Source organism: Calypte anna, chromosome 2 (assembly GCF_003957555.1).
Source record: "Calypte anna isolate BGI_N300 chromosome 2, bCalAnn1_v1.p, whole genome shotgun sequence".
Lineage (NCBI taxonomy): Eukaryota > Metazoa > Chordata > Aves > Apodiformes > Trochilidae > Calypte > Calypte anna.
Genome location: NC_044245.1, coordinates 91,743,361 through 91,766,535, shown reverse-complemented (window position 1 = coordinate 91,766,535; position 23,175 = coordinate 91,743,361). Strand labels below are relative to the sequence as shown.

The window sequence follows — 23,175 nt, the reverse complement described above, 5'->3', positions numbered from 1 at the left end:
GAAATTCCCCAGTAATTTGCTTTCTGCATAGCTGACTGAAATAATACAGACTTCCAAAAAAAAAAAAAAAGGCAATGTTTTACTTAAGAGTTTCATAAAATAATCTGAAAGGAAAGAAGGCCAGTTTCCTTTTTCCCTGCTTTGGTTCATGGTGCTCATTGTAATGGGCATAGAACACGTCAGGAATTCAGTCTTCTCATGCATCTGTTTCTCATAAATCTGCACAAGGATAAGAAAAGTTTTGGAATTGTAATTTTCTCAGTAAATCTTAATATTTTGGGGTTTCTTGTATTTGGGTGTGCATGTACTGCAACAAACTCTATAACAATGCTGCTATATTTATATTCCTGTTGTCTGACATTGTTGAAACAGCTACTCAATCCACATGGTAGTCATTCTTTTAGAAGACAATGTTATAAAAATTTCCGAAGACAAGAAGTGTGAAAAATTGCTGCACAGAAGTTTTCAGATAGATGTTCAGATTTATTAGTGAAGAGAAGTTAGGAGAAGTGTTGCTGAAATCAGAGGGAAACAGATGCTTCCAGCTTTACTGTTCATCTTAACAGAACAGAAAACCTGGAGTCAAAAGTACCTGAGGAAATGTAGATTTGACTTCAGACTAGTGAAATCATTAATAACAAAAAAAGGAAGAACACTTCTTCATATTGAAGGACTTTGTCTGAGAAGTTGGATTTAGCATAGGAGTTACAGTGCATATGGGGACACTAACATACAGGTGATGAAGAGAGAAATTGGTCATTCTTAGGAGAATTGTATAGGAGTGTTTATACTGCTGTGTTCGTGCTTTATTGTGCTAGTAACACCATGTTTCTTTACGTTCAGAAAGTGCTTTTAGAAGTCTTTAATGACATACAGCAATGCCTCTTGTGTTGATGTTGGATGTTGTGGTGTTGAGTGTTGAACCAAAGGTCTGCTTTTCAAAGTAGATATTATCAAATCTTTAAATCTGTGTTCTTGAGTTTATATTTAGAGATGAGTAGTATTCTTGAAAATTTGGAACAATATGCCTGCTTTGCTAAGAGACAGGAAACACTAGTAGCTATTGGAAGAGAGGGCCACAGGTACCATGTAGAATTACCAGAACTTTTTTAACACATTTGACTTCCTAGTTTCTTGTAGACATCAGCTTTATTAGTTCTAGAATATTCCTTTACATGCATTATTCTAAATTATGTAAAAAGGTGATGTTTTCCTTGAGTACAGAAAAGCCAGCTGATTTTTTGCAACTGTATTACATAATTTACTTAGATAAAAGTTGGATAGGAAAGATAACAATATCCATGGTTTAGGACTTATGTAGATGCGCTGATGTTTTTATTTGGGATGTTTTGCTGATCATATGGAGACATAGCACTGTTTGGAGAGAGTCTCAAGGGAAGAGATCATGTCTACTTAGTTCCTAGTTCATCCTGATTATTTTTCATAGAATGGAATAGAACTAATTTTTACTGAATACTAAATTGTATTTTCATGTTGAAATGAGAAATTATTAAATATGTGTTTGTCTTTTATAAGGGGAACGACCATTTCAGTGTACGCTATGTGAAAAGGCTTTTAACCAGAAGAGTGCTCTTCAAGTCCACATGAAAAAGCATACAGGAGAGAGGCCTTTTAAATGTGATTACTGTACAATGGGATTTACACAGAAAAGCAATATGAAACTGCACATGAAACGGGCTCACGGTTACACTGGTACGTAGCATAATAGTAGTAATGCTGAGTGCAAAAAGACAGAGGCTTTAGTAGGAAAGCAAAAAACACTTCCCTTAAGTTATTAAAGGAGTTAGGCACCAAGATCAGAGTTGTTAAGCTAGTAGTCAGAAATGCAACCCAAAAAACAGTTTGAAACAGATTGGTTACTTCTTTTGGTATGATGTTTTCCATGTGGAGCTTTGTAGTGCACAAATAGACAGTTCAAAAATTATTGCAGGAAAACAATTGGTTATATTAACTATTTTTAAATTATTTTTCTAAAACCTTCTAATGAATTTACAGAATCTGAAGTAGATGTGTAGTACTTTTTCCACGGCCATTCCTTTATTCACAAGTACCTTTGCATTTGTCTTACACCAAACATCAAGTCATACTCACTCATCTTTTCCTCTTGTACTTTGGTAGGTCCTGTACAAGAGCCTGCTAGTCATCAAGAACAAGAAGGGGAAGATATTAGTCGTGCTCTGAATTTAGAAGAAGTGGTACAAGAATCTTCAAATGAATGGCAAAGTATAGGCAATGTTTTTCGATGACACCTTAAAATTTGGAAGCTAAGAATGTTTCTGGGACTCAAATTTCTTGAAAGAAATTTTCAGAAAAGTAAAAGATGATTTTACATTTAAAGCTTCAAGCATTGGAAATATTAATAGAATAATATATTATAGGGGTTTTTTTATTATTATTTGCAAAAATTACCTAAAAGAATCATTCTTTTTTTCTAAGCTTGTTGAAGACTATTGGGAAAACATCGTTTAATCTGTGCTAAATTGTCTGTGAATCAATGAACTCAGGTAATACTGTATACAGTTTCATCTTCTAATTCACAGCCAGTTTATCTATTTGAAAAATAAACTGGAACTTTGTATCAGAATAGAATGATTCCCATTTTTAAAGGAGATGAAGAGTAACTTAATGGGAAAACTATGAAACTGTCAGCTTTCTTTTTTACATGTTTAAAGAAATAATTGAGGTTGGAAAAAAAATGTTACAGAGTAGATGCATGCAGTATAAAATAGTTTTATGGGGGTTTTTTGGTTGTTGGTTTTGTTTTGCTTTTATTTACAAGCCACAAGAAAATGCTGTATTTCTGTTTAAGTTTGTCAAGTACATTTTGAGAATTTGTTGGAAAAAAGTAAAATGCCATGAACTTACGGCTTTTCTTGGCTTAAACTGTTCAGAGGGAGCATGTTCATTTCCATTCCAACCACAGAGACAGTTAGTTAGCCTTTGCATTAGAAGTCTGAGGTTTTAAACTCAGCAATAATTATTTAAAGAGAATCCAAACTAGAAGAGGTTTCAATGAAAGCCTCTTCTTTTATGTTTGCTGTATTGGATCAGCAGGTACATATCTCAGTATCTGTGGAAAACACAGCCATATACTGAATCTGGGAAGTAAACTTCAAATTTGTGTTAGCAGTAAGAAAGTTAGATGCACACTAGGTCACCTTTATTACACAGTATTCCCCACTGCTGTAAACAGTTATCATTACAAATCTGTAAATTCCTCATTATTTTCTTTGTGAATTTTGGAAACACTTTACTTTTATTTGTTGTTGCTTAAGTCATTGTTTCAGCAAAACTACCTAGTAGACTAAAGAATGCTTTGAAGGGTGTCACTTAAGTATATTGGTAACAAAGAAACACTGGAGTAAAAACAGTCATCTTTTAGACATTCCAAAGACAGCAGCTCTTATTTTTACTTTTTTCTTTTTAATTTTATTTATGTTACATATATATAGATATATATATGTGTGCTTATATGTATATATATATATATATTTAAAGTTCTATGAGCCTCTGTGTGGCTGATCAGTATATTTTGTAAATACTAATACCAGTTGCAGGATGTTCATCTTTTCGGTTTGCTGCAAGTACTTCTAGATTGGTGGTGGATTTGTTGTACTATAATACAGAGCTGGATTTTAATTTACCTTCTGAAAGATAATTGCTCTCAGATCCAAAAAGCCCTTTCTGTAAATATTGTCTATACTTCGTGTATGATACAAACTAGTTATTTCAGAATGCTGAAGCAAGAAATCACTGTTGGTTTTCATGGGGCATCTCTTAATTCTTTTGTTAACTCTTTGGCATATGTATATAAGTAATATAGTTGGTGACATGAAAATAACACTTTTGTTATGTGAAATATTTAATTCAAGAATATGTTAAATAATATTACTTTTTTCCAAACTCTGTTTCGTGTGGTTTTTTTAAGCATTTGATTCCAGATTCTAGGAAATTCTAGAAGCTCCATTTACTGGAAGTGCATGTCTCAATATTTTATGTAAAGAATGAATGTGAAGTTCTTCCAGCAGCGCCTTTTCCTCCCAACAGCCTGTCATAGAATCACAGAATGGTTTGGATTGAATGGGAACTTGAAGATCATCTCATTCCAACCCCCCTGTCATGTGTAGGGACACCTCCCACTAGTCCAGGTCGCTCAAAGCCCCATCTGACCTGGCCTTCAACACTTCCAGGGAGGAAGCATCCACAACTTCCCTGGGCAACCTGTGCCAGTGTCTCACCATCATCACTCTAAAGAATGTCTTCCTAATATCTAACCTAAATCCTACCCTCTTTCATCTTAAAACCATTACCTCTTGTCCTATCATTACATGCCATTATGAAAAGCTCTTCCCCAGCTTTCCTTTAGGCCCCTTCAGGTATTGGAAGGTCTCCCCAGAGCCTTCTCTTCTCCAGGTTGAACAAGCCCAACTCTCAGCCTGTCTTCACAGGAGAGGTGTTCCAGCGCATCTTTGTGGCCTTCTTCTGGAGTCCTTCCAACAGCTCCAAGTCCTTCTTATGTTGGAGACTCAAGAACTGGACACAATACTCCAGGTGGGATCTCACAAGAGCAGAGTAGGGGGGCAGAATCCCCTCCCTTGGCCTTCTGGCCATGGTTCTTTTGATGCCACCCAGGGTACACTTGGCTTTTTGGGCTGCAAACACACACTGCTGGGTCCTGTTGAGCTTATCAACAACCAGCACACCCAAATCCTTTTCTCAGGAATATTATTCAGTGTTTCAGCTGTTCAAGACACACTATTTTGCAGTTGTTGGAAGGCATGCCAGCCCCATGGCATAGTACTCAGTTTAATAATATCATATAATGTGCTGTGTTGCATGTAACGTATAAAACCCTCTCCCTCCTCTTGCAGAGAATGCGGTATAAATGCAAAGCAAATTTTCATAGACTCCTAGAATGATTATGGTTGGAAAAGACCTTTAAGATCACCAAATTTGTTAGAGTTTCTTTGCAGCCTAGAGGATGACATTTTTCAGAGGCTGCCAGATCCAGTTTGACAGAAGATGATTGGCAGCTGGTCACATCTAGGTACAAATACATCTTTCATAATGGAAAGTCCCCACTTCTCAGAGTGTTATGTCTCAGTTAGGGGCATTGAGTGTGTGCTACAAGTTCTGGAAGTGTTAAATAAGCACAGAAAGTTATGGAGTCAGCTGATGTTTTTCTTGAATTCCTTTTTCTATTCTAGCACTTGGAATCCTGTCAGTTACAGTAAAAAGACTCTTAAAAAACTTTTTTGTAATGTGGTATTTGATTTGTTTGCCTGCATCCTCCCCCCTCTTGAACTTCAAGAATAATACACTCTTGAGTATCCTGACACAGAAGCTTTCATTGCCTGGGTTCCTTAGTAGGATTGAGTTGGAGGTTTTCAAAGCAGTGTATCTGTTGATTTCAGTACAGACACTGTAAACAATAGATTGGTATTTACAAAAGCAATGTTGAAGTAAATGCATTTTCTTAGGAAACAGAAATAACTCTTCTTCAAAGGTTTGTTGGAAGAGTTATATTTTGTGGTGGGTAAGTGAATAATGCTTGGGAATGTCTCCTTCCTGGTGTGATACAGTAGTAGGCTTACAGTAGTAGCCTCAGGCTTTTTGACTTGTGTCTGTTCAAGTATTTCTTTTGTTTTACATCCATTCCTTCAGTACAAGAAAGGACACTCCCAGTACTTGTTGTGCATTCTTGTTTCAGGAAAAAATCCTTTGCTTACAGATCAGATAGCTATTTTAACTGAATTTTTCAGCAAAAGTACTGGTGAGTAATTTAAAGCATAAGTTTCAGCCTAAGTTCTAGTCTCTTTTGGGAGACTTGCATTGGTAAAATAATGCTTTAAAGTATTATTTAAAGACCTTTCTTTCTATATGAAATACATTTTAAAATGCCACTTCCAGCTTCCAGAAAAGATGACAGAGGGGAAGGCAGTGATGATGGCAAGCAAGAAGTTTTGGTTAAGTTCTGTAGTCCTATAGTGCAGTATTTTGAAATCTGTATGTATGGGGGTTTTTTAACCATAAATATTCTTTCCCATTTTTGAAGCTGCTTTAAAATTAAGATTTTCAAATACCCAGTTGATAGAAGATACTTTGTGCTACACTTTGTTTACAAAGGGCAGGATTCAGTTGGCTGTACATAGGCTAAAGACCTTCTGGCCATTAGCTGCCACTCCACAAAGGCACTGGGCTCCTGTGTGATCCTGTCAGCCTTGAGAGCAATGCTAAGTCACCAGCAATGTCACTGGGAGCCTCTGTGCAGGCAGCTGGGTCCTGGCTCCCCAAGTGTTGTTTTCTAGTATCTGAGCATTACTGATAAATTGTGGGGAAAAAAATAAGAAAACCAAACAAACCACCTCAGAACTTTAGATATATCATGATCTTCTCTGTTGTAAAAGACAAAACTGGTCCAAGTTTCATTTCCAGTTGATTACTTTATTTCAATAATGAATATTTTTAAAAGCTATGTTCCTATAAGAACAATACGTATTCAAATTAAATCAACTACTACGTTGCAGAGTATGCATCTGAATGAAGCTACAATAGAAAAATACACATAGCAACCAGTGTAGGTAATAGAAGTTGTAATACGTATGTGTACGCTTAATAATTTTGGTGGTTTTGTTTTCTTTAGTCTATGTACTTTCTATCTTCTCATTTTTCATTGCTTCGTATTAAAGGATGCTGATTTAAACCTACAATAGATATAGATGTGAAATACAATTAACATACATATTTATAGGTAACTTGTACTGGGCACTTATTAGGAATGCAGTTTCAAACTGGGAAGCATTAACTGTAGTCTACAGTACATCAGCTAAAACTAAAAAAAGAACACAATTAATCAGACACTTAGATGACAGCTTGAAGAAATCGTAAGTTTCAGTAATAAAACAGTGCAATTCAGAAGAGCCTTTTATTTCCCTAAGTGTGGTTGGAAATTCCACTGCCAACACATTCGTTTTAGTAATTTGTGAACAATTAATACCTAAGTCTAACTCAGCTTAATTTCTTTCTATAAGGCAACTACAGTACAACAGTTAAATGTTCACAGTAGTTTACTATGAGTTTGCTTTGGTGCACTGCCCTTCGTAGGCATCCAGAGGTTACTCAGACAAAAGATGAGCCTACTGACTATAACACTGCTGCAATACCAAGAGAAAGGTTTGAAATTCTAACACGAGATGTGCAGGCTATCTGAGATACCAGTACTGAAGGGCTCTCTTTCAGAAATTAGACTTATTTGTTTCTATATTCATTTACTTATTTATTGTACTGCAAAGTTAAAGCTGTTGCAGCAGAGTTTGTGTGAAGCACCAGTGACGTCCAGTGGTCACTTGTGCGACCTTAGATGTTTCTGCTCTGGGAATATCCCTTGTTTCTTAACATTAGTCTAACTCAAATTTGAAATCCTCATTCTCTCCCTCATCTACTCTTAATTCTAATGGTTTGGATGCGATGAGCAATTCATGGTATGGACAGAATTTCCTTATAACTGTTGCTCCGCATCATATTGATTCTACAACATCTGCCCCCTCCCGCATTTCACATACCTTGAACTCCCAAAGTTTGGTGACCCTTTCCATGACTGCCTAATCCTGTTACAAAAATAAATTATTCTGTGAGTGAGAGAAGGAAGATTAAAACAAACAAAAAAAAACCCAAATAAAAAAAAATATTTGGATAAACAGTCCTTACAACTTCTGCACATGGTGGTTTTCTTTTTTTAAACAGCAGTGTCTGAGAAATTCACTAACAGCAGTGCTCAGTATCCAAGACATTAGCTCTTTATTTATAATTCTGATGTTCACTAAAACAAAACCAGAAGGCTTCAGCTTAAATTAGGTGCTCGGGAGAAGTAATGAAGTCCAGCATACAGTTAGGGCATCCTGAAGAAGAATGAGTAAAGTCAGAGATCTTGTTACTTCACATAAAATAAGGAAAACATCTAGTAAAGCTACTTCTTGTGTTCCTTTCATTCAACTGTTGGTCAGGGATTGCCAATAGAAGTTTGTATCACCTACTGCATGCATAACCTAATTGGCATTAAGGTAATGGATTGCATCTATCTAGATAATTGTTGTAGTTGTTATTCATTTTAAGGCAGTTACGTTATGAAGCAGAGTACATAATCCTTGGGTGGCATCTTGGAGCTTCAGCGCCTAGCAACCGGGGAACCAGACCGAGATCCAGGTCGGGACCCAGAGCCTCCCTGTGAAAGGAAGAACAGAGTTAATTAAAAGGTGCTGGATATTTGGGGCTACACATTGAAAAACATTAATCTGGAGTACAACACAGTTTTACATTTTAAGTATTATCCAATAAAAATGGCTTGCAGTAAGTTAACAAATATTAATGGAATTTTCAATTCGAAGAGAGGATTGCTTTTCATGTATTTTCACATAGGAGTAATTTACTCTTGCCCTATTTCTACAGGGCTAGGCAGTCTCTTGTGAATTATTTGTACGTGCATGTTCTTATTCAGGCTTCCCTAAAGAAAGCAATTTATTTACTTGGACAACTTGGAAATTTTCCCTTCTGTGGCTGTCCCTGAACTGTTTGTATACTTAAAAAAACTGAAAACTAAAAACACCAAAACCAAATCTCTGCAAACCTTGCATACAAGGAGGAATAGTTTCACATCTGAAATAATTGAAATGTTATAGTTTTATTCAGTAATATTTATCAGGGCAAATTGTTAATGTGGTTATGGCAATTTCAGCCTTGTATGGACAGCTCGTATGCAAATGTAGGAAAGAAGAAAAGATAAAGGGCTGAAACCTTGGCCTGTTTTTACAGGAGGAAATAAGAAAACACCAATCTAGGAAAATAAACCATGTGGCAATTCATAAATCTGCCCTTAAGCAGGTGCCCTAAAACACTACTGCAGTTTTATTGCAAAGATGATCCATGCTGAAATTTTGCTGTTTCATTTTCGGAAATTATGGTTGGGCTAACTGGGTGGGTTTTCCTAAGGCTTTAGCAATTTACTAGGCAAACATGTATTGGTGCACTTATGAACACAAATGTGAAATATTGAGGTAATTGTTACTGTAATCTGCTGATAACTGAACTGTTCACTTTAAAAAAAAATAGCTTTATGTGTCCTTTGGGATTTCGTTTGCTTTATTTATATTCTTCTCATGTTTCAGTGCTCCCTCCTTAGTTTTACTGAATGATTTCAAGGAAAATTAAGCATAATGATTAGGGAATTGGCTTTTTTCTTTCAAAATTGTCTTAAAGTGTGTATAGCTTCTATGTGGTAAAGACTGGAAAACTATATGAAGAAATAGTTATGAATGTCTCCTGCTATATCGGATCAAATGAGCCAGAATAAAACTGATAAAGACCTCAAAAGTTATAATGGCTTGGGAAAGGCTATCTGAAAAGTAGAACAGGTATATAGATATCATCTGACACCTATAAATCCAAGCTAACATGCTTGTGATGGATATGTAAAAAAGAGAATACTGTTTTTTTTGAGAGAGATTATTGTGTGACATTGTCAATGTTTGAAAACTTTGACAGTATATATATATATATATATATATATATAAATGTCAGTATATAGCCATGATGGTTTTGATGTATCTGAACTCCACTAAAATGCTACAAGTGTGCACCATGAAAATTAAACTTAGGAGGAAATGTTTATTTTTTTACCTGGGCCTCTGAAAAGTTCATTTCCTTCCCTAAATTGCATCATAAGAATTCTTACTATCTTCTTGAAGTTTGCAATCTGTCACTTGCTGTTGCGTATGTTTGAAAACCAGCTCTACAATGAAAGGCCTATACCCTAAAGGATTTAAAAGTGAAAAATGTGGGTTTGCTACAGGTGATGGTGCTGCTTTGTCTCCTGTGGAAGGTTTGTGAGAGCCTGTGAAGATCAGCTCTGCTAATGGGATCCCTGACCCATTTTGGGGTTGCTGCTAATTGCATCATTCATGTGCAAGTAAGTATACTAGATGATCTTTTACCTTTGAGGAAAGAGTGTCTTAGTTTAAAGCAGCTGCCAGGGGATATGATGTCCTTTCAACATGTCTTTTTCCTGATACAGACTGTGAAAAATCATCATGACTGACTTTTTTTCCTGGTGTGTTTTCACTCAAAATAGTGAACTCAATCTGACCAAATGTTTCTTTTTCATATGAGGCAGTTCCGTAATTTGCCCAGCGATGCAGTGTCACAGCTCCCTGTACTGACATATTGTAGGAGTTCTCCCACCTGGGGTGGGAACAAGCAGGGACTGTTCAAGTCATTGTTGCGCCTCAAAGAAGTATTTGTCCAGCACTGCTTTGAGCAACCATTCTGTAGCTTACCAGTTCACATTCCTTTTCATTATCCTAAACAATTTAGCAGTGGCAGCATCAAGTGTGTCACCTCATTCATCTTCTGTGTTCCAAGTAATTTGCAAGCTCAGTAACAATCCAGATCCTGGTGTGAGGTTCTGTGGGTCTTGGACTTACCTTCTTTCCTGATGGTAACTGACTGTATTTTTACCTTTGTTTCCTATCATGTAAATACTTGTAAAGCCATGAGATAACCTTCTGGTTTATCCATGCAAGTCTAGTTCCTTCAGAAGCCTTAAGGAAATATGGTTGTTTCAAACAAGGCAGCTTCTGGAAAGGTTTGGGTTCTCTTTTTCCTTGACTCAATTTTTTGTACTTATAGTAAGTTCAGTTGTACTTTACCAGTTTAAAGATTCTGGAAAGAGTGCCCTGGCCCTCATGATAGGATCCCTTATGTCCCTTATGAGCAGATTTATGCTCATAGAATTTTCCGCTTCCTCCATATCCTGGCTTGTGTCCTTCACCACCCTGCAAAGAAAGATTTTCATATGTATTGCAAATTACCACATTCAAATTATCAAATGCACAAAATTGTAGTCTTTGTTTGTCATCACTGAAATGTAACGCTCAAATGAGAAATTTAGAGGTCATGCAAACAAGTAATCTTTTACATAATAAAGAAGGATGAAGAAAAGTGTCAGAAATTTATCTGAATGTACTCATATCTAAGGGAAGCACCAATCTGGAAAAGAGGAATTAGTAATAAAAAAAATGGATATTCAAAAGGTTAACCTGCATGACAAAATTTTTCAATTTTATGTGGTCTTAACATGTCAAACACATCAAATAATTTGTGTTCTTCCAATAGTGAAAGAAATGCGTAATGACTTTTTTGTCTTAAAATGCAGGTAATTTACATGTCCATCTCACATCAAATCAAACCTGTGGTAGAGAAGCAGAATTTAATTAGTTGTGAGATATAACTGTGGGAAGAACTTCTCTAATAAGTGTTTAGGTAGGTCACTTCTTACTGAAAGGGGTTGCAAGGCAAGGAGGGACAAAAATACATGAATTAGTGAGGGTGTTAATAATGCAGACTTTATTGCATAGGAACCATGGGAGCTGTGAAATAAGTACCCTTCCCATCCCGGCCTTCCCTCCCATTTTTGTCCTTTCCAGGAAAAGAAAAATGCAGCAGACGAATCTTCCAGGAGTCTTTAAGGGAAGAGAGCTTTGCCATGCAGCAGATTTTGCTCCCTTCCTGCTAAAGCAAAAGAAATTATGGCTGCAAGGCTGTCAAGTGGCCGGATAAGAGCAAGCAACAGAATTGCCATCTAAAATGCTGTGGGAGAAGCAAGGAAAGGGCAACAGGAAAAGCAAAATAGCAAAATTGAGACAAAACAAAATTATCATGTTGCTGCAACAGCTTGAGGCAATAGAGCAAGGTATGCTTTGGCCTGGTAAATAAAATGGTTGTTACTGAAAGCACAATCATCACCTACCCAGCTAAATCTGGTGAGGGATAATCCTCTTCCCTGTACATGCAAGAAATAGAAACAATGACATGATGATCACTATGGAACATAGCATCTGGGTCTACTATAGACAGAAGAAGATGAAAATGCAAGAAAAATAATGAAATACTGGCTGGATAATGAGGAAGGGGTTGAAAACAACAGTCAGTGTACTGTCATTCCATGAAACAAAAAAGGCAAAAATCCTTATAATTACAAGAGCTAACTTCACTAGCCTTGGTTTGTTAAGTATTATGTATTTGGGAAGCCAGCTGAGTTTATGGTGAAAGGTTAGGACAGTTTCTGGTGGGTGAGGCTTCTTTGAAAGCACTACCTATTATTTGTCTATCACATAAAGCAATCACAATATAAATTGAATTTAAATATCTGTGTGAGTGGCTTGCAGCAAGACAGGAAGGGCATGAGGAAGAGAGCTATGATTTTTCTGTCTTTGTCCCTTGCTTTAAATATTCCCAATGGTAACTTCAGAAAATGGATCAGGCTAGCAGTTGAACTGATCTAAATTAGCCCAGAAATAAAATCTTGGACATTGAAAGAGCCCCTGAAAATGCTTACCTTTGCTTGCATTGGGGGAGGTGTACGAGGTGACACCTAAAAAAACAACACAAAAAAGGTTTTAAAACCAAGGCAACAATATATGTAAGGATTCATCAAGCCTCATGTATATTATCTATGAGTTAATAGGCCTTATGTATCAGTTACTGTTTAATTTCATCTTCTTTATTGCCACCTGACTATTTCAGAATGCTCATTAAAAAATGAATCAGAGGATGGGCAATTTTCCCATCATAAAAATGTTCTCATTATTGATGATTTTTAATTTTAATTTTTTAAAGCTATGGCAGGTGCTACACTTCAGATCCAATGATGCCCAAGTTCTACTCCAAGCAGATAGCATGTTCCTTTCATTTTTTTGTTATCAACCTTTTGTGTAGGTGGTTACTAAGAAAGACTGGTACTTTATATACTTCTGTCCTGTTAAAGTTACCATTGTGTTTTGGAGGTTCTTTATTTAGCATTTGGACATCAAATTACTGAGGCTTCTGTTTCAGGAAAAAACAACCAAAAAAACCAATTGACAAATAAATTTGGCAAGGCAACCTGTATGAATCAAAACAGGAGTATGGCAAGTGTAATATGTAGAGTCTCTCTTTCTGGATAGTCACTGTACAGTGTTTTAAATAGAATACTACATGTCATTATGTATTTACACAATGCTCAAGAATTTAATATCTGAGGAAATGCCATATTTCCTGGATATTTTCTTTGAAAACTCCTTATTGCTGTGAAACCAGCCTATTTCAGAGCTTAAATAAAATTGCTGTTATCTCTAAATGAAATCATCAGGGAAAAAATGTTGGGTTGTTTTGCTTATGCTTTCAAATTATATCCAGAAGTATATGATGTTTCATATTTGGGAGTGAATTTAGCATGTTCATTAGGTGCTATATAAGTAATTGGACTGAGAGGCTCCTGTTAGGTTTTGCCTAGAACACAATGGATTTTTGTTTCTTTTTAGTTAAAAGATGTACCTAAATACAGACACAGACACAGACACAGAATCCTAGGGGTTGGAAGGGACCTCGAAAGATCATCTAGTCCAACCCCCCCTGCCAGAGCAGGGCCACCTAGAGTACATCACATAGGAATGTGTCCAGGCGGGTTTTGAATGTCTCCAGTGAAGGAGACTCCACGACCCCCCTGGGCAGCCTGTTCCAGGGCTCTGTCACCCTTACAGTAAAAAAATTTTTTCGAATATTCAACTTGAACCTCCTGTGCTCCAATTTACACCCATTACCCCTTGTCCTATCACTGGTCACTACTGAGAAGAGCCTAACTCCATCTCCCTGACACTCACTCCTTACATATTTGAAAACATTGATGAGGTCACCCCTCAGTCTCCTTTTCTCCAAACTAAAGAGACCCAGCTCCCTCAGCCTTTCCTCATAAGGGAGATGTTCCACTCCCTTAATCATCTTAGTAGCTCTAACAGCCAATGCTGTTGACAAACCCTGTGAATGGTGGAGCTGTATAATTGGAGTGGTTCTTGTTGAAATTTGTCTGTGGTGATGACCTACTTCTTTGTAGCATTTCAGTATTGTTAGTGTTTCCAGGCAAAAATTATTTTTGTTTCGAATGGCGTGACGAGCAAAAAGGCACAGTACAACTTAGGAGGATCAATATGATGGCTAATGATTGGCAGGGTATTCTGTTACTGATGGATCAAAACCAAAATATTTCAGTCTGGTACATAATGAGAGGAGAGGGTACTTACAATGTTCTTGAAGAAGTGGACTACAGGGTTGTCATCACCGGGCCGGCCATGCTGAGCTCTCTGGGGGATGGAGCCTACGTGGTGAGCTCTGGCTGCATGTATATCCTGCAAAGCAGAACAGATCTCAGGTCAGCTGGGAAGGAAAGGTAATCTGTGACTGTATGAAGAGACATTTTCACCAGGAATGAAAAGAAGAAAAAAATGCTTTGGAAGAAAAAAATGACAGACTGCAATCTGAAGTTGTCAATGCGGTGAAGTAGTCAGTGGCACATACACAGTATGTACATGGACATATGTTGTGCATATATATATATGTGTGTGTGTGTGCATGTTTTTAAAGTTACTGTGGAATTAAACCTGTTATTGGACAGTTCTGGTAACAGAAACCTTACAGTTTTCCTTCTTTCATAAGCATGATCATAGAATATAATTTTAGAAATGAAACCTAAAATGGAGGAAAATGTTGGGTGATTTTCCATGTGAGAACAGGAATGGACCATAAGTAATTATATAACTTCCTCAGTTCTCAAAGACTACAAAATGCAGGTAAACTGCAAGAGCAACTTTTTTTTTTTTTTTTTTTTTTTTTTTTTTCTTAGAATGGGGGAATCAAATGAGACAGAGAATACTTTGTATTTCAGTGGTGCTTCCTGAGCTGTAGTGAAATGAGGCAACCAGTTGCCACTAATTGCCAGGGAGTGGCATGAGCTTGTGTTAAGCCCACCTGTGCCTGATTAGGGTGGGCCCCCACTGCGCATGAGCAGGATTAGGGGGGCAATAAACCCTAATTAGGCACAGGTGGGCTTAACACAAGCTCATGCCACTCCCTGGCAATTAGTGGCAACTGGTTGCCTCATTTCACTACACTGAGCAATACAGAAAGTCCAGTAAGCGAAGGAAAAATAAATAAGCAAAGTAACATAGTGAAGAGTGAATCCTTTGGTACTTAAAGCATGATGGATCTGTTGCAGTAAAAATAGTATCAAAAATGCTGTGTGGTTACTCCGATCTGGACACAGGATGACAAAGTTTCAGAAAGAACTGTCATTTATGACTGACCCAAATTACATATGATTGCCCAGCATTGCACATGCAGAGGCACAAGGCTGCACATTTGGCACAACAGATCCTAAGCATGTTCTATGGGGAACAGAGAAGGGAGGAGAGAATTAACAGTGCCACAATGGTTCTCTTAGTGTAATGAATTCTCTGAGAATAATGGGAAGCATTGTGTGGATATTAAAAATTTTTATTGGGCTCTAAAGATGAAATAGAAATCCATAGTGAGACAGTAGCTGTCATAAGTGCTTCCCTAGCAGCACAAACTGAATAAGTATTTGACTATAGAGCAGTATGAGTAGTTATTTTAAACATATTTTTCTTTCATCACATGTAGAAAACCATCGATCAGCTTGTCAGGGAAAAAGCTTAATCTGATTGTTGGAGTGGGACTCCTGGCTCATAAGTAGTTGAGTAATTTTTGACAAATAAGTTAAAACCCATAGCACAGACTTGCAAAGGTTTGAAGAGTCTTTTTGCATTTTCAAGTGAAATCTGGTGACATCAGTAGCTTTCAGAATGCCCCAACTGCCTCAAGCTATTTCTACTAAAAAAGGCTGTGCAGAGATTTACATGTCCTAAGACTCTTCACTAAAAGGTTTCATGAAACCATTAAGAGCTCCTGCTCACAGCTGCTGCATGGAAGTTTTATTTTTAAGCAAGTGGAGTCAGATGTAGTGATCTTGCATGAATTAAATGGATTTATATTCTGTTGGATCATCTGAAAGGAGAGTCAGAAGTATTCAACTTCATGTGTGGCCTTTTAAGTTACATGAGAAGAAATGAAATTCAGATATAATATATTATAAGTTTAATTTCATTGGGGAAAAAAAATGAACCAATGTAGAGATGTACTGTTTAAAAAGCAGGATTTTCTGAATTCTACTAGATCTCTGAGATTTCCATAGTGTTGGGCAGTCAGTCCAGCTCCTACTTCTGCAGCAGTTTTACTTTTTGTCACTAGTTCCAGTATTGCCAAAATATCCTCTGCTGCTGTAATTAGGAAAAGGGAGCCAGTAAGGTATTGAGTCTGTTTAGAGCAAGTTAGTTTAGCTGTGTATTTGTCTTTTTAATCTACATTCAAATGAAGCATAGCTCGCCCTTTGGAACCAGCTGACTGCCTTGTCTTTAGGATAAATAACAAGATAAATACCATGGTGTGGCAGATCTAAATGTCTCCCATGGACAGGAGAAATTGGTCACTGTCTAACTGCAAACTGTTCCAGTATGTAAAGCAGCAAACTTCAAAATTAGGTTTGATTGCATGTAGCCTCCAGCTCTGCAGTAGGCTATGGATTGCCCCCAGGCACAGAGAAAAGCTGGGATAATAGGTTTTTACAATTTAGATGAGGTGAAGTTTTCTGAAGTTAACATTCTGATCAATTATTAGGTGCTAATAGGTTGGCTCATTGAAAAGGTTACCATGCAGTAAATACAAAGTTTCCTCTGCCTGTGGGACCAAATGTCAGCGTGGTCTTTGGGTTCCCTGGGAAAGGGTATGAAGCAGCAGCGAGTCCAAAGCCATTTTTTAATGATGGTTCTCTCAGAGTTTAGTATCATGTGTTTCCTTTTATATTATCATTTCCCTCTGGTCAGAATCTTCAATATTATTCTCAGTTTGTGGCAGGTGATTACACATTTCCTTTCAATTTAATGTTGGAATTACTCTTACACCTGCAGTTTGTCCTATCAATTTTGGGGCTCCTAGAGGCAGGGAGCAAAATCTGCTGGGGTTTTGTGCTGAGATTGCTCACATTCATGATTTCTGAAAACTTTCTCTCAGAAGAGTAATAACTGATATCTATAGGTATTGAAAGTTAAATTTCAGTGGATTCAGATCATGCTTTGCTGAATGAAATAGAAAACAAATCTGGTTTATTCTGTTAGGACAGGGGTGCTGAGGTGGTGGTTTATAATTGGACTTTTTTGAGTGAGCTTATCTATCAGTCATTGCACATTTCACTAGTATGTTCTAAAGACCACCGTTTATCTTCACATATGCTTTAAGCCATTGATGTTAAATAATGTTAGTACCAAAACCTAACGAGAATACAACAGAGCAACCCTGTTTTAGGAAGGGCTGACATTGCCTTGTTCTTTATTTGTGTTACAGGTCCCTATTGCCTGGCAGCTGCAGAGAGCTCTCCCCACACCTCTTGAAATGTGGTCAGAAATTTCAGTCTTGAGAGCATTGCCTGTGAAAAGCAAGGGTGGGTTCTGAATCTATGTATTATGAAATGTATTTGCAAAGTATGATCCTGAATTCAGAGCCCTTGGGTACTGTTTGTGAAGTTTAAAAGAGAAGTGCCTCTGTTTGTGCCCTTAAAAAAATTTTAATAATTAATTCTAGAGTAACTGAATAGTTTGCAGTCATAAGTAGTCTTTCTTAAAAAAAATAAAATAAGTAATGATAGATGAGAACACTCAGCCTTTTCTGTTCTGAAGTCAAGTTTATGTTTGAACTTAAAGGATCCCTGCTGAGCCAACTTTGTACTTTCATAAAAGCCAAAAAGGAAAGAACTGTTAAGCTGAATAATCTTAATTATTAGGAAATGTTTGTCAATACAGGAAATTCAGGTGGTATCTGGGAGAACTGATGAGACAGATGCAGTCTGCAACTTCACAGTGAAAGTAATAGTTCTGAGGATTAATAGTGCAAATGAGAACACTCTTAAAACCATATGTAAAATACCTAATTATCCTGTGGTAGGGAGGGATTCAATATTAGAATGTTTTGCAGTTCTTTCTGGTGGTGCACAGGAAAGCTGCATTGTTTGACTGTGCCACTCTCCCTGTGTGTGTTGGCCACTGAGACAGAAGAAAGGGAGTGACTTTCAATGTTGTGCAAAGAAACCATACAGGTATTTTAACTATTAACTGTAGCTAGACACTGGCACTTCATTCCCTGTGTTAGCCATGTAATTCCACATCAAATTCATTAAATTTACTAGCACAACGTGTATTCATATTTTGAAAGGGCTGCTGGAAAAGAAGATTGCCACTTCTCTAGCGTGGTAACAAGAATTCATTCGTAACTCAGTGTTTGCTCCATTTTGGGTTTTGTGCAAGATTATTCCATTTCTAACTGAGGTGGAGATACCCAAGTATTTGTACTCTTCAGTGTTCTGAGACAGCAGAACTGACTGAGTCTCTTGGTGTGTTCTGTGGCACTTCAGAAGGGCTAAGGGGTGCTGCTAGCTGTGCTGTAGCTCTACAGAAAACTAGAGAAGATGGAGACTGTGCTTCTGGCTTGGAAAATCATAGACTAGAACCATAGGATCATTTTCAACCTTTAAGGTCATTGAGTCCAACCATTAACCTAACTCCACATAGTCTGGCTCTAAACCATGACCCTTAGCACCATGTCTACACATCTTTTAAACATCTCCAGAAATGGTGATTCAACCACCTTCTAGGTAAGCCTGTACAATGATAACCTTTCTGTAAGAGTAACCCTTTTGTACATTTGGACACCAGGTCTGGTGATCCAGGCTAGTGAGCATCTCTGCATCTAGCTGCAGGTCTGGTAGAATTTGGGGGATTAAATTAATTTTCATATAAGATACTTTTTATATAAGTTATGTATTTTATCTTTTCTCCTCAGCTTTCAGATTTGATGCAAAAGTGTAAAAAATGTGATTAATCAGTAAGAGACATTTTAAAATTATATTACGGGATCCCATATAATACGTACCTGACTTTGCTTGATCTTGCAGCTCGTACTCATTAAGGGGGACTTTCAAAATGCATGTTATAAGCTCTCACTGAGAGCTCTCATCCTCCACAAGGGGATTACTTATAACTGAGGATTGCTTATACATGTAAATATAAATGTAAAGCTCTAACTCTCAATCAGTAGGTGATAATAATAGCATTAAGGTATTTTTGGTTTGTAGTGCTGAATTTACAGCTTTTCCCAATTCCTTTCAGTACCATTATTAATGTAGTTTTGTTGCCTGCTTAGGATGTGAGCTGAAAATCTGAAGAACATCACATGGTTTTTTTCTATAAAGGTAAAAATCCAAATGCATACAAAATATAGAAATAGCCAGTTTAAAACTCAATCCAAGTAAGTATTTTTGACATTAGTAAAAATGAAAAACCATTTTAAAAATCCCATGGGTTTCATGGTTTCAATCAAGATGTCTGATGGGCTGCTCTACGTGAATTTAAAAGCAATCGTTCAAAATATACAAAGTTCAAATTCATATATATACAGAAAGTACATTTAGATTGCCTTAGAAAACCAACTGTTCCACAGCCTACAGCATTTAATCCTTGAGGTGATGGTACTGTTTGTGCTGGTTTGTGGGAAGAGGAAGATGAAAGAGCAATAGGCAATTTGTAAGGCCCTCAACTAATTTTGTGTGGACTCCTAATCCAGCATCTAAGGAAATTCCGACCCAGGTTTGAATCTCTGTAGCTAGTCCCATTTCCAGGTAGGAATTGAGACACATCCTTTCAGTAAAATATATAAACTTGATTTTGTTTTACACAGGAAAACTTATTACATAGGGTCTGACTAGAGCAATCACGGGAGATCTGACAGGTACTTGTATACAGCGACTGCTTCATCGTGGGATTTAGAGGTGCTTTGTCCTTGGTATTTTGTGTCCCTGGGCATAGCTGACACTGTGTCAGATCTTTCCTGTGCTGTGTCTGATCAGGCGGCAACAGAACATAGAGCACGTGTGTAGTGTGAGGATACATTTCTACACACTTACATGAGTAGTATTATACCTACTGCAGTGATGTGCTGCTGAACCAGAGCTTTGTTATGCTGGTGATGTTGCTTCCATTTTCATTCCTGTACAAGCCAAGTACTGAATTGCTGTGGGGGTGTTTGGTCCAGATTACAACTTACTGATCTGTTACAAAAAGTGATGGAAACGCTGATGTCTTCTCCACTAGCTCGTCTCATGGTGGCAATAGAATTAATTAGCTAATTCAGCAGGCTTTTCTCATTGCTTCAGAAAGGATAAATTTTACCTTTCTCTCTAAAGGTACTGTTAATTTTTTCTACTGTGGAAATTTAGACAAATTAAATTACTTGCTCAGAGTTACAAAGGAGAATTGGTGGGAAGAGGGATGTAGTGTCCAGGAGATTCAGCCTTCTGGCATAGTGCTTAGATGAATAATATAATTTTTGTCCAAAAATAGGTGAGCAGAAGAAAGAGGAAGAATTCTTAGCAGAAAGATGGGAATAAAAAACATGGGAAGAAGGATTAGAGATGACTGAAAAGTAAGAAACCCAAGGAAAGTGAGAAGAAAGAGGAGGAAACAATGCAGAACACTGACCATCAAGAGAGGTAAGTGTTAACAGATAAACCAGAATGACAGTTCTCCACAACCATCTTACTCCTTGGTGCCTTGATAATTAGGGTTCACAAATTAGGTGAAAGAATTACTGGGGAAAAAAGAAGAATCAGGATACTTGTTCAGGACAGTAGTTCTTTTATAGTTCTTTAGTCTCACCCTAATGAGAGACCAGGTCCAATGTACCTCCTTGGGTTTTTTTCTGTGTCCAGTTTATTCTATTGCTGCAGTAAACAGTTTGAGAGGCAAAACATGGTGCTTTGATTTCCCTTTGCTTTTTGGAAGTATTTTTCTGCTTGGAATTAATAATTTTAGTCAAATATTCTTTGTAAAAAAGGTTCTTTATCTGCTTGGATATAGTCTCTCGTGCATATGCAATGTTGTCCTCTGTGCTGTTTTATCAGTTTGGTACCAATGACGCAGATTAAACCTTGTTGAAATGATCCACCACAGAAACTGAATGCAAGGCTTTGGGGTTTGGGGTTTTAGTTTTTTATTTTTGGAAAGATCACTAGCAAAAAAGAGACTTGGGCTAGTATGTATTTTCACTGTAGTTTCTGGGGTAGCTTCTGCTACCAACAAAATTTACAGGCTTAGATGTGTATTCACAATGAGTAATAGATGAGTATTCACATGATAAATTTCTACTACATTATAGAAATGTTTGGGTTGGAAGGGACCTTGAAGATCATCTAGTTCCAACCCCGTGCCATGGGCAGAGAAACCTTCCACTAGACCAGGTTACTCAAAGCCCCATCCAACCTGATCCTGAGCAGTTCCAGGGAGGGGGCAGCCACAGCCCCTCCAGGCGACCTGTTCACACCTCACCACCCTCACTCTAAAGCTTTTCTCCCTAATATCTAACCTAAATCTACTCTCTTCCAGTTTAAAGCCATAATCCCATGTCCTATCACACCACGCCCTTGTAAAAATTCCCTCCCCAGCTTTCCTGTAGCCTCTTCAGGTACTGGAAGGCTGCTATAAGGTCTCCCTGCAGCCTTTTCTCCAGGATGAACAATCCCAATGTTCTCAACCTCTCTTCTTAGGAGAGGTGCTCCAGCCCTCTGATCATCTTCACAGCCCTCCTCTGCACTAGTTCCAACACCTCCATGTCCTTCCTGTGTTGGGGCTTCAGAACTGGACCCAGTACTCCAGGTAGGGTCTCATGAGAGTCACCTGCCTTGGCCCCCTGGCCATGCAGTCAATTCTGGGCTGCATGTGCACCTTGCTGGCTCCTGCTGGGCTGCCCATCAAACAGCAGCCCCAAGTCCTTTTCCACAGGGTTGTTATCAATCCATTCTTTTCCCAGCCCATAATTGTTCCCTGGTGTATTTGGTAGAGATGCATCTGTTGGTGCTGCTACAGCAGAATGTAACATCGTGGGTATGGCTATCAGTAAGAAAGCCAAAATTGTTAAAAATTTTTGAAAAGGCCTGTTGTCTAGTATTTTCATATATTCATGAACCTCATACAAGAAAGGAAATGATAAGTATTTGGAAAATAAAGCTATAAATACCAGGTGTACAGTATTGCTTAACAGCTTCTGACCAGAAATAAAGAGGAAAAAAAATGTTACAACTTTAATTCTCCAAAATCCTTAATCTCTCAAGTTCAACACACTCACCTACCTACCCACCAACTATTTTATAGTTTATAGTTCTCATCTTGGAGGGTATGGCCCCAATTTTATTTCTTTTCCGCCTTTCACAGGTAAAAAATTACAAGCTAAATTATTGTACAGGTTGTCAAAAGGTATATTATCTATGTGAGCATAATTTATGATCAGAATTTAGTATTGCAAAATAATTAGACATAGCATGGTTAATAGCTTACTTCTATGAAACAAATTCTACCACTCAGAGGTATAATTTCCACTCATGTAGTCAGTATAAAATGTAGCTGTATAAAATGGGGGCAGAAGGCAGACAGACCACCCAGACCTAGATGTCTGTACAGCTTCCAAGGCACATTAATTGCATAATGCATCAGAAATAAAAACATAGATGCATTACAAGGAAAAGGTGAAACACAGCTAAGGCTGACCTTGGGTCTGTATCAGTAGTTCTGCAATATTATACAAATATTTTAAAATTGGTTTGCAAGAAATTCAGTAGCAGCACCTGTAAATGGCAGTGGAGGATTTACTTTTTGTGTGTGTGTAGCTCAGAAATGAAACCAAGTAACTGTAGAGTGAAATGAGTAACGGGAGGTGTCTAAGTGTAGTCCATTTCAGGAACAAGGTGAAGTACCTTGGAGCAGTACACAAAATAAGAGCCAGCAATTTTTGCTAGTAGTGTGTGATGGTGGAGGTACCAAATGAGGTCAGGAAAAAAAAATAAATTAACTTCTGCCTCCATTTTGTATTGGGCAGTGCTTACCATTGTAGGTTATTAATTTTGACACTGTAGGGTGGAAATAATAACAGTGTATATTGAGCGCAATCTCTTTATACATTTGTCTCATCTGCAGAGAACTAAGCACAATGAGAAAACAATTAATTTTAGAGAAAATGTTCAGGCTGAAGTTTAAATTCAACTATTTTTGGCTTCTTTATGTGAGTTTTAGGGTTCCTGCCTGCCCTTTTCACTTGTTTAAACAAACACTGCCTCTGCACTGCCATCACACTGGGGCTCTGGCAAAGCCCATAAGCAAGGCTGTGACTTCACCAAGA

The 23,175-nt window shown here is 37.5% G+C and overlaps 2 protein-coding genes across 4 annotated transcripts in view; one reads left to right on the top strand and one right to left on the bottom strand.

Annotated features, from left to right (window-relative positions):
* ZNF236 (zinc finger protein 236) overlaps positions 1-2,308 on the top strand; it is an 80,466-nt gene extending 78,158 nt beyond the window's left edge. Inside the window, exons 31-32 of the mRNA XM_030446023.1 lie at positions 1,537-1,713; positions 2,140-2,308. Of these exons, the coding sequence (XP_030301883.1) occupies positions 1,537-1,713; positions 2,140-2,267 (305 nt within the window). The 3' untranslated portion in view covers positions 2,268-2,308. The remainder of the gene's footprint in view (positions 1-1,536; positions 1,714-2,139) is intronic.
* Positions 2,309-6,444: 4,136 nt separating this feature from the next.
* MBP (myelin basic protein) overlaps positions 6,445-23,175 on the bottom strand; it is a 113,098-nt gene continuing 96,367 nt past the window's right edge. For 2 of the 3 annotated variants that reach the window (XM_030444068.1, XM_030444069.1), the window contains exons 5-9: positions 14,130-14,234; positions 12,410-12,445; positions 11,822-11,854; positions 10,722-10,847; positions 6,445-8,242 (exon numbers count right to left, since the gene is read on the bottom strand). In XM_030444068.1, coding sequence (XP_030299928.1) covers positions 8,186-8,242; positions 10,722-10,847; positions 11,822-11,854; positions 12,410-12,445; positions 14,130-14,234 — 357 coding nt within the window. In that variant the 3' untranslated portion in view covers positions 6,445-8,185. The remainder of the gene's footprint in view (positions 8,243-10,721; positions 10,848-11,821; positions 11,855-12,409; positions 12,446-14,129; positions 14,235-23,175) is intronic. The other variant, XM_030444070.1, reaches the window with a different exon arrangement.